Below are 12,133 nucleotides of genomic sequence, written 5' to 3' on the forward strand. Positions count from 1 at the left end.
TACTACACATTACTAGTTACTTTCATTTGAAAGTAATAAGTTACTTTACAATATTCCTTTCTGTGTAGAGTAACTCGTTACTTATTACACTACTTTTGCATTACTTTTACCAAAACAACAGCAGCAGCAGTATGACATCGCTGCCCCGGAACCATCCCGAAAAGTTATTTCAACCGCCTTGAAGCAATGTAAACAATCCAAAATTCTAAATGTTATTATTTTCCTTTGTTATTGTCATCTATAGTGGTTATTTGCATAAAAACAAACAGTTTGATTAGGAAATGATTGTATCTTTTTTAAATATGTGCTTTGATTTAATAAAATGTAACTACATTTGTAACTTGTTACTTGACAAAGTAACTGGTATAATATTACGGAAATCCTATAAGTAATAAGTTATATTACTGAGTTACTGCTAAAAGTAATATATTACATGTAATATGTTACTTTTGTAATCGATCGATCTATCTATCTATCTATCTATCTATCTATCTATCTATCTATCTATCTATCTATCTATCTATCTATCTATTTTATTTTATCTTATTCTATTATATATATATATATATTTTTTGCTTTGATTTGTTTTTCGCTCTCTTCTGAAGATTTCAAAATAACAACGGTTATTTACAGATTCTGTGATTTTTTGTTAATATGCTGTAATTGCTCACTATTTTGCACTATCACCATTTAACTGCCGTTTATTACTGTTCTGTTATTATTCTGAATAGATTCCGGTCAACAATGGTCTTCTATTATATTCTATACTATCACATTCCATTTAATTTTCTTTTGTCTTCCTCTTTGAATATCTTCAGATTTTGTGATTTATGTTACTGGGTAACAAAATGTTTTGTTTTCTGTTTTTGATTCTTTGAAATTGCTAAATGTTGCTAATGTATGCTTTGGCAATGTAAGATGCACCTTATCATACCAATAAAGCCCTTTGAATTTAAATTTGAATTTGAGAGAGAGAGAGAGAGAGAGAGAGAGAGAGAGAGAGAGAGAGAGAGAGAGAGAGAGAGAGAGAGAGAGGGAGGGAGAGGGGGGGAGGGGCGAGTGTTTTAGGGCGGGCGACAGGATTTGGTCTAATGTGAGGTCAAGTTTATTTGGTGGCCTCTGTCGCCCTCTAGTGGCCTTTTAACGAACAGCACTTACGTAAATGTGCCCAATATTGTTTTTCTTGGCTATGACCAAACAGGTGAAACATTTGCTACAAAATAAGCTGCAGATGTAACATAATATCGACGTGGGAGAGTTTGGCACTTATTTTGACTTATTTGACTTATTTGACTTATTTCACAAACAGTACTGTCCCTTTAAGGCGCGAGGGGGCGGCTCATTATTTGGCAGGAAGATGGTCCTAGCTTACAGGAAGCAGAATAACCAACCACGGTCACGGAGCTCCACATTGAGGTCCAGGAATCGGCAGAGAGAGTAACGAGTCATCTTTAAACTCGCTATAACTCCTTCCGATAAAGGTAATATTGATGTGGGAAATGCGACTTTAACGTTTCTATTCACACCCCTTTTCGGCTTGTTGTTGGATCATGGAGGGTTTGGGCGCTTGCTTTGTATCGAGGCAGACAGACATGGCTCAGTGTGGTTGCATTACTTCCCAAGAGAGCACAGTCAAAGCAAAATGAAAATAGGCTGCAGTTAGTAAGCGGGTTATTATCAATGTTACCTACTCCGGCTATCCTGTTAGCATGTACTGCTGTCAGCAAGTTAACTTACCTATCGTATATTTGCACTGTGGCTTCTCAATAGGCTACGCTTACAAAGGCTTTGAGTGCCCACTGCCCATGATTCGTGTTGTCTCTCGGCGCGCGCGACACACACACACACACACACACACACACACACACACACACACACACACACACACACACACACACACACACACACACACACACACACACTCACACACACACACACACACAGTTACACTTGAAATCTCACTTGAGATCAACCTCATTCAATCGACCTCGCTCAGGTAGATGACCTGGGCTGGCCCAGAATCCTCACTTCAAGAGGCCCACAGACAGACAGACAGACAGACAGGAGAGATCTGGTTTCACCTCCGCTGTGTGTGTTATGTAAGGTGTTGTAGGCGAGACTGCCATCACAGCCAAGCATCTCCTTCCTTTTCTCTGCAGGAGGAGAGGCAGAGATTTGGTGCACCGCCTGTTCACATCGAGGACAGAACAGACATGGTGAGTATAACATGGTTTCCCTGGCTTTTTGACGGCTTAGTGCTGTGTAAGCCAGAGCAGATAATAACACCCAAAAATAACTTGCTAAAGTAGTCCACAGTGGGGACCAACATTGATTTGACATTAATTTGCCGTAGGTGGTCAGGTGCCGATAACGGCTTGTAAGCCTTACGCTTGGTTCACACCATAGACATCTAAGAAGCAGCGCTTCACGGCAGCCTCGAGCAGGAGCCTTGCCATCCACACCAGAAGCAGTATGTTTTGTCCACGCCCCCGCTCACTACTTGCATTGACTTCATGCCTGGCTGCTTGAAAAATAGACCAGAAGCTGAAACTATTGCTGCAGCACGCATGCGGCTGGTGTGATCGGTCTCGCCTGTTAACAAGGACACTGAAATGAAACTGCCTCCGCGCTGCGTTGCTTCAGCGTTGCTTCGGCGTTGCTTCGGCGTGTGGTGTGTTCGGCCCCTTATAATGGTAGGGAAAACCTAAAAAAAAGAAATCGGCAGAAAAATCTCCTGAAAGATGCACCAGATGCAAACCTCATCAGTTCTGTTCTGAATGTGACTTATCAAAAGTGTTTATACACTCCAGCTGTGTGTGATGAAGCTATGTGGTTTGGAGGTGGTGATGAAAGAAACTCGCCTCGCTTAAAACAAGATGAGATTGGGAGATTGTTCCATTGGTCAAATGCTTACATGCTGCTAAGTGATGAAAACATTATAAAGTCATCCACGTGACATGTCCCCACCCCAATAGATCATTCCCTCTGGTGCTGACTAAACTAAAATGACCAGTGATTGTGTGCTCCAACAGGTTTCACAACTATAATAAGAATGTGAAGTCTCTGAGTGAGTGAGTGAGTTTGAGTTTTAACAAGCCTTTAATGAAACCTCTCCCTACGACATGTACATCATGGCAGAGGACAAACAATTTTCACAAAAACTCAAAAACGGAACCAATGCAACCCTCGACAAAAACATTTCTTTTTTTCACCCTTTTTGACACAGCAACACAAAACCGACCGGTCATGGACAAACATACACTTTGTCAGGCCCTCCTCATCCCAACTCTGTGTTAAAAAGCAGCTCTCCTCCCTCCAGCCTGCACACAGCTTCCCCCAGACACCACCTGCTCTGAAACACTCCCATGTCCTGCATTCTTTTGTAATACTCAAAGTCTATGGCTACTCTCGCCCTAACCAGAGCTTTAAACAAGACTACAGGGTCTACTTGGACATCTGCATCTAGTTTCTAGAGTGAGTGAGTGAGTGAGCAGAAATTGTGTTCGGCCACAGCTATGCCATGTAATCGTGCTGAATCTTTCAGGAAGTGTAAAGAGTGGGTGACCTAACGGAGCAGGATTTTTGAACTAGGTAATTAATTAGGGCCGATTAATGGGCAAATTTGCGATGGCTGTGCAGATTAACGGCCGACCTTGCGATGCTGCACAATGGCAGCGCAGCCCGATACACTGCCCGGACATTCCGCTAGTTCTCTCAAAAGTGAGAAAATTAGAACTTGTAACGTTAGCAGCTCGAGAGCTAAATGGTTGGTAATACGGTAATCCAAAGTGATAGTGGCTAAATTGGGCAGCTTTGTATAGGAGATTAATAACATTTATATTACTACACTTGATATTAAAGTGACATTGTTTTGAACTACAAGGGGCTACTTTCTTAGCCTAGCGAAGCAGAGCTTCCATCCAGTTGTAGCTGGTGACACGATGTAGAAACCTGAGCAGAGACGGAGCAGCTGACCAATGCATTCGAACAAGGCTAGGCAGAGTTATTAGGCCCTGATGTAACAACAGAGGCGTTCATTGAATGACAAGATCAATCTGAAATATAACACCTGCCTCCTCAGTAGTGACCCAATCACTGTAGGGAACATCAAAGACCCTTTGCTAGGACCAGAGTCTGGTTAGGACCAGCTGACTACTGGACATGTTTGCAATTTTATAAATCCAAGGTGATGAAACATACTGTACATGTGCATGGCTTAGTTTCATAACCGAAAGGTCATCAAGGGCTCTTGAAAGTAAACTGATTAAAAAAAACATTTGCACTTGAGAAATGTAGAATTTTATAGTGAACAACAGGCCTATTTTTATATATTTTCTATGTATTAATTAAAAAGAATGGATTGTTTCCATTTAAATGTCTGGAATTGTCAAATCATCTTTTAGTTGCTTTTTGTGGTAGATATAAATGTAACTGATGGTGTTAAATGGGCATATCATATGATTATGATATCATTCATCTCATATCAATCACAGGCCCCTGAATTTTGTCAAATTGAAATTGTATCATTGCAGACTTTGAGATATCAGCAAATATCGTATCGTTGTCCAAAGAATTGTTATAGTATCATATTGTGATTAAACCACCTCTACTTGCTACATCAGCTGAACTGAGTTAATGATATTTCATTTTTAAAGTCTTAGTTTGGATAATGCTAGTGGTCTCCTATCACTCAACATAGTGTAAGAGTTAACTTATCGCTGAAAGAGCGTGCCTGCTCAGCATTCATTCCCTGGGTAAATGGAGGCTTAAACAGTCTTTGCAATGAGTGTCAAGCTGTTCTCTTCCTCGTTTCATTCTTCTCCTTCCCCTCCTCTCTCTGCCAGTCTTCAGCGGTGGATCTCAAGACCAAGGAGGAGAAGGATGCCGAGCTGGACCGACGCATCGAAGCCCTGAGGAAGAAGAACGAAGCTCTGGTTAAGAGGTACCAGGTACGTACGTTTTGTTCTAAAGGAACATACACATTTAGTTGATCTTGATTTCAGACTATTAGTGTTTTTTTGTGTGTGTTTTTTTTAAGTACCGTAAATTCCGGACTATAAGCCGCGGCTTTTTTCCCGTTTTTTGGCCCCTGCGGCTTATATAACTTAATATATATATATATAAATTTTTTCAGAAAAAAAAAAAAAAAAAAAAAAATCTCTCTTTTTTAGCACTCTTTCTAACTATAAATCCACTTCTGTTTTAATTTCCTCTCTTGCCCTCTTTTCACCACACCGCGGACACTGTGTGCACTGTAAAAATAAACAACGGTGGTGTTGTGTTATGTTGTTTTGTTGAAATGTTGTAATACGGTAAATGGGAGCTTCCTCAAACAGCCATCTCTTCCCGACAATCCCCTCTGTGCGTGACCACTTACATATGGTAATTACGGTAAGCAAACGGCCACTCGGGCAACAACTCCCTCCCCCGACTACCAGGAGAAAATCACAAACTTCGGTGAATTCACACAAAGGAAGATCAAGGAATATTCACAACAAGACGAGCAGTAGAAGCAACACTCTCACTTACCATGGGGAAGGTACGCAGAAATTCACACGAGGCAGCTTTCAAGTTGAAAGCAGTCAATCTCGCATTAAAAGAGAGCAGCCGCCGATCAAACAGAGCAGCCGCGCGTAACCTGGGCAAAAGGGACTGTCCGTCCGGGGGAGAACTACTGAACAACTCCCTCCCGACTATCAGGAGAAAATCACAAACTTCGGCGAATTCACACAAAGGAAGATCACGGAATATTATAGGAGTGTGAAAACATCCACAATTACCAACGGGTTCCAAAACGCTGGACTGCTGCGGGATGAAGAGGATGACGCCACGGGGACTGCCCCCTAGTCCGATACCTCACGAGTCCGATACCTCACGAGTCCGACACCTCATGGTTTTGGGTTAGGGTCTGGGGGAGGTTAGGTTTAGGCGTGGGGGTGGGAGAGGTTAGGTTTTGGGTTAGGGTCTGGGGGATGTTAGGTTTAGGCGTGGGGGTGGGAGAGGTTAGGTTTTGGGTTAGGGTCTGGGGGAAGTTAGCCTCTTTTTTCGGACTCGTGAGGTGTCGGACTCGTGAGGTATCGGACTCGTGCCATGGCACCTGAAGGAGAGAGGAGAGTGGTTGACGAAGCCACCCTGAACCTGTTCGTTTCCGACACTGAAGATGAGGACTTTGGTGGTTTCAGTACGCAGGAAGAAGAGGAAGACGAGGATTAGTGACTTGACTTCTCTGGTTACAGGTTTGCTGCACATATACGGTAGCCTATTGTTGTGTGATTTTGTCTGGGGATTAGTGACCTGACTTTTGTTTTGTTTTGTTGAAATGTTAATAAATGGGAGCTTCCCCAAACAGCGATCTCTTTCCCGACATTCCTCTCTGTGCACGAACCCTTTCATATGGTAATTAAACATCAAAACACCCGCGGCTTATAGTCCGGTGCGGCTTATAGAAGAAAAAAATAGTCAATTTTGGTCCCGCGGCTTATACACCGGTGCGTCTTATAGTCCGGAATTTACGGTATGTTTATTCATTTTTTAGCCACCAGAGGGGCAAATAGCCATCGAAGAATGCAATAACAAATAACATGCCCTCCGTCCCCAGCCACCCACAACACAACACACACAATCTCCACAAAAACAACAACAGCAAAACACAAAAACAAACGCACAGAGCACCCACAGCAGGCAGAAGGTTAAGAAAAAGAAAAAAAAAGCGCAGCAGCGGTATGCAGACCCAACAAATGGACAAAGGCCCACCACACGTCACACGTCAGACCATGCCAGTCCACAGAGACCACTCCGAAGGGCCCGAGCCCTATCCTCTCCAATATAGTCCAGAAAGGGGATCCAGATTTGAAAGAATTTGAATGGCCTATCCTTGAGCCAAAAGCCGATTCGCTTCCAGAGGGAGAAGTTCCATAACACTCCGAATCCACTGCGAAACTGTTGGGAGACTATTAGTGTTGAGAATGTATCATTAAATGCTGAGCTTTGACGTCATTGTCTCGCGTCCTTCTCCTCTGTTAATGGATGCCAACAGGAAATAGAAGAAGACAAGAAGAAAGCAGAACAAGAGGGCATCGCCGTGACGACGCCTAGAAAGCTCCGCCCCCATGAGCCAGAGACAGACAGAAGGAAGACGGATAAGGAGAACTTCACCGTCACAGTAGACCTTTCCAAAACTCCTGGGGTAAGAAATGGAGGATAATAGACTATAGATTATAGTCTATTATCTATAGACTATAGATTATAGTCTATTATCATCCACTCTGCATGTATTATAGTCTATAGTGTTTCACAGACTTTTTACTGTGGACCCACTTTTTTAAAATGACAAACCCTCACGACCCAATTCACAATAGGCATTATCATCTATAAATCGTGAGAATTGTGAATTTTTGTGCATAAATGAATTTTTCATCATAAATCCCAGTCTTTGGGAACCACTGGAATACATACATGCAGAGTGAGAGTCTTCAGTCAGGTAAATGTTTGCTGTGATACTGTAAGTGAAAGGCTTTTTCACAATATCACAGTTTAAATGTAAGCAAAGTAAGAAAGATAAAAGCAAAATAATGACATTGTGGGCTGCAGTGTTTAATTTTACGTCACAATAAATGCAAACCAGAATATGGTAGTAGAGCTGAAGTATTTAAAAACAATGCTTGATGTCAGTCACATCTTCAGCCCTGTGCTCCTTTCGTTAATCCAATCAGTTTATAACATTAACAATTACACACTTAACCTCGGTCTATATGATAAAGCACTTTGTTGCCATTTTCCTCCATAATTCTTGGCCTGGGGAAAGATAACCTGTTTATCTGAAATGTGACAGAGAACACAGCTCATAAACTCTGACAGCTTCTAAAGAAAAAAACATCGCATGGATGCAACTGGGACGTATCCTCAGTGATGTACCCTGGCGCTGCACCAGACTCCCCCGCTCCAAACATCTCATTCCGACGTGATGGTATCTTGGTGGATACCATGCAGTACCAGTACTTGGTGGCACTGCAGACTCCACTTGCGGCTTGAATGGCCCTCCTAGAAGGCCTCTCGTGGATTTCTCATTACTGTGATGTGTTTACCGACTGCACGCCTGTCAGTCTACCAATATATATTCGTAGGTATTTTCATTCTAGAACTTTACTGTTTCATACTGGTTTCAAACTGGTTTCATACTGCAGAAACTTAGCCTGGGTAAACCCAGCCCCCAGTGACCTGCTCTCAGGCTTACCCTGCTTATTACAGTCACAATGCTATGAAGACATTACCTTGTTTGGCAATGGATCGAAGTTCTCCCAGCTTTGCAAAGCTTGGTCTGAAGGCAGCCTTCCCTTTCGCACCATTTCCCCTATTGGATGAATAATAAGACACTCAATAATATAATCTCCATGTGGATTTAGAGCCTCAAACATTCATAACGTTAATCTAAAACATTCATAACGCTAATCTGTAGATCTTGAAATACAATTAGTTTGTATTTACCATTTGTGGGTTACGTGTCCCTCGTCGATAACAATCCCGACCAAGTTCTGACGGTAGACCTCCGATGCCAGCATATTTCAACACTTTTTCTTCATCAAGGCCTCTGGACTTGCATACACAAGCTCACAGCGTCCATGTATTAAGTCCTCATCTTTATCATTCACCCCACTGATCTGCAACGCCTTGATTCCCAGATTAGAAGCCTCGCGTATCTGGTCCTCCATTAGCGCATTTAACGGCGACACAACAATAACAATTGGGTTCTTCGTGGGAAAAATCGTCTTCATCACCAACGGAGCCAGTTGATAGATCAAACTTTTCCCAAACCCAGTCGGGAGAACGGCGAACACATCTTTCCCCCCGAGAAACGCCAGTAGTGCACGCTCTTGTTCTGGTTTAATTGCAGTGACTGAGTCTATTTCTGCTATAACTGAACTGATAGCTGTTCTCACTTGATTTTCCTCAACGTAGCTGTTCATAGCCATAGCTAGTAGGCCAAATGCTAATGGCTAACAGTGCAATATGCCGCTGCAGCTGTTATACGTCATTGACAAAGATTGGCCGATCACGGCAGGACTGATGTTGGCAGTCACGCCGTCACTCATTGGCTGCGGGTCTGCGCGGGTCTGCCACTCGCCCCAGAAATCGATTTGAATGGCTCGTCCTCCAGACGGTAGTGACTGAGAGCAGGTCTGAGAGCAGGTCACGTGGCGGCTGGGTTTACCCAGGCTAGCAGAAACTGAGGTGGAGAACACAGCCATCCAATAATTGAATTCAGAATGACATTTAATTGCTCCCAACTCTATGGAAACAGAAGGAAACCGCATTGAGTTTCATCAAATTCTATGAAGGTCCACTTCAAAGTGAGTTTGTCTCGACTCGCTGAACATACTGTACATCAAAACATTATGAATCAAATAAAATAGACAAATGCATTCATAGGGTCTTAGGGGGGCAGTCCTTAGCTACTTTTCAAGAGTTGTGCACCAAATGTGGATATCTATCTACAGCTGGCTACTGTGAGACTAAATCCAGTTCTGTTTCCTGTATTTTTTTTTTGTCCAATTCCTCATCTGGATTGGAATTGATGAGTTCATTAATGAATTAATTGACTTTCTTCTTGAAACACATTTGACACTGTTACACTTAGTTAGTTATTTTTATTGACACACATAGTTAAAACATTTGGGTCCAAACATAAAAAACAACAACACATGAATATGATAAACCCATAAGTAAAAGTAATACAAAGTAATTCAGTACAATTTACAGCACAAAGTAATACCATCACTCCATAGAAGCTTGCTGGTGCTCTAATAGCTCAAGGCAAGCATGTATCATCACTAGGGTTCTTTTATTAGTGTTGATGAAAAGTCAGCTCAGTTCAGTCATGTCCATATTTTACACGAATGTCCTGCGTGACAGGGCACACCATATGTATTCTTCATTTTGGATGCCAGTCTTACAAGAACACAACGGTGTTCTGGTGGTGTACGACTCCACCTTCCCATCTCTACTCTGTCTGTGAGAGGACAGTCTGAACCTTGTGAAGGTTATTCGCAGGTAGTCTTCAATGTACGGTGTCTTGCTGGTATAAAGTGGGTGAACAGATATATCCGGGTTGATTGGTTGGTAGGTCTTATATCTTGTTCCCTCCTTAGATCGTAATTCCTCCGCCAACTCCCTACGGTCACTCTGAATATGATCTTGTTTCTCCATTATCTCAGTTAAATGTGAGTTCATGACTTTGTTCTCCTTAATAATTTCAAGAACATACAGTACCATAAGGGGTCGTCAAGCATGCCATGACGCTGCTTTATCTTGGTGAAAAACCGGGCCTGCTTTTCTCTCACCAAAGCTTGCAGTGAAGGGAGTCCTGCCTCCAATAGACAGGTTAGGTTTGGTGTTGTAGACCTCACCCCAAGTAGGGATTTCACTCCAGTCATAGAGTCTCCACAGATTTTAAGGGCACTTTGACCCAAGCCTCGCACCCGTACAAAATAGCTGATGAGAAGGCAGCCTCAAAAAGCTTCAGTTTGACACAAAATGGGGCATCATAGTTGGTGGATAAGAAGATGATCAATTTGTTTAAGTGCTTTGTCTTTTCCTTTACATGGAGGGCAAGTGAAGTTCGGGCATTTCCATCAGCAGTGAAGATGGCTCCAAGATATGTATAACTGTCACAATGCTTCACTGTAAAAGAACCAAGCTGAATAGGTTGTTTGTCTTCATCAGATCTATCAGTGCTATCAGTCACTAGCTAGTGACTGATAGCACATAGAAAGAGGTCACGTGGAGGCTGGGTTTACCCCGGCTAGCAGGGCGCACCCTGCAGCTCGCTGGGCAAGGCCCTTGCGAGTCCACGCGAATTGAGCTGCCTCGTTTGATAAACTACTGATGATGTCACAGTGGGATTTATGATGTCACAGTGGTATTTATGACATCACAGTGGGACAATCACAGTGGGACAGAGAAACAAACAGACAGACATTTATATACTGGTGTGGTGGTGGTGATGATGATGATGATGATGATAAGCATCAGTAATGCTTTTTCTTAAAGGAGAGGTCAGTCCACTCCACTTAAAATAGTTTCTATATTGAGACGTATGAAGACGAGACAGAGGCGAGAATCTCCTGCTGATTATTATAATTGTTACTGTGTCCTATAGCTGCAGCGAGAGCGCCACTTGAAATTCAGGGTGTGTTCCCAGTCGGCCTCCTGCAGGGCGAGAGGACAAGTCTCTGCTAAAGGGGTTCAGAGGGACGACGGTGTAACGCTGTAATCAGCTCCCGTTGAGATCCAACTGCGCTCCAGATTGCCTCTAAATGACCAGTGACGACTGCACAGTGCACACCCCCTGCTGTTACAAAGCAGAGCCGGAAGTCTAGCAGGACGGCTTCTACTAGACCCCTCACACCACTGAGTGGATAAGGGTCAGTCAGTCAGGTTCAGCTGATTAGACTGTCAACCGTCAAACTTGTTAAAACTCCACCACAGACTGATGATCCTAATGCTGAAACAGCCTTGAAAACTGACCTGATTCATCTGGGTTTCTTCCTGTCTTGTTCTCTCGTTCATCACACCCCGCCCTCGCTCTCTCAATGTGTCTCTGTCTGCTGTCTCTCTCTATGTCCCTCTCTCTCTGTCCCTCTCTCTCTCTGTCTGCTGTCTCTCTCTATGTCCCTCTCTCTCTGTCCCCCTCTCTCTCTGTCTGCTGTCTCTCTCTATGTCCCTCTCTCTCTGTCCCCCTCTCTCTCTGTCTTTCATTTGTCTCTCGCCCTCACTGTCTCTCTCTCATCCCCCCTCACTCTCTCTCCCTCATATCACATTTTTGCATAATCCATAGCTCTAATTAGTCTCTTGCCCTTGCTTTATATGGCTCCAATTATTCATAAAGAGGATTGAATGGGATTAAATTAAATAGTAGAGGGGTGAAGTCCAGGGCAGAAAACACACTTTCCATCCCCCCCATGGAGAAAAAAACCAACACTTCACTTCACCAGCCATTACCACTTTTTAACCAACCAAATCTATTCTCGAATAGGAGACGAGCTGTTAATCAGTGGTTCTTAACCTTTTTGGCTGATAACGCCTTAACATGAAGCCATGCTTATTGTTACAGGCACATGACATGACATCCAAACAA

The 12,133-nt window shown here is 43.0% G+C and overlaps 1 protein-coding gene across 1 annotated transcript in view; it reads left to right on the plus strand.

The window, feature by feature from the left end:
- The first annotated feature begins 1,419 nt into the window (after window positions 1-1,419).
- ccdc9 (coiled-coil domain containing 9) overlaps window positions 1,420-12,133 on the plus strand; it is a 37,371-nt gene continuing 26,657 nt past the window's right edge. The window contains exons 1-4 of the mRNA XM_083636647.1: window positions 1,420-1,481; window positions 2,160-2,216; window positions 4,845-4,949; window positions 7,037-7,186. Of these exons, the coding sequence (XP_083492773.1) occupies window positions 2,214-2,216; window positions 4,845-4,949; window positions 7,037-7,186 (258 nt within the window). The 5' untranslated portion in view covers window positions 1,420-1,481; window positions 2,160-2,213. The remainder of the gene's footprint in view (window positions 1,482-2,159; window positions 2,217-4,844; window positions 4,950-7,036; window positions 7,187-12,133) is intronic.

Source organism: Poromitra crassiceps, assembly GCF_964638095.1.
Source record: "Poromitra crassiceps genome assembly, chromosome: 5".
Lineage (NCBI taxonomy): Eukaryota > Metazoa > Chordata > Actinopteri > Beryciformes > Melamphaidae > Poromitra > Poromitra crassiceps.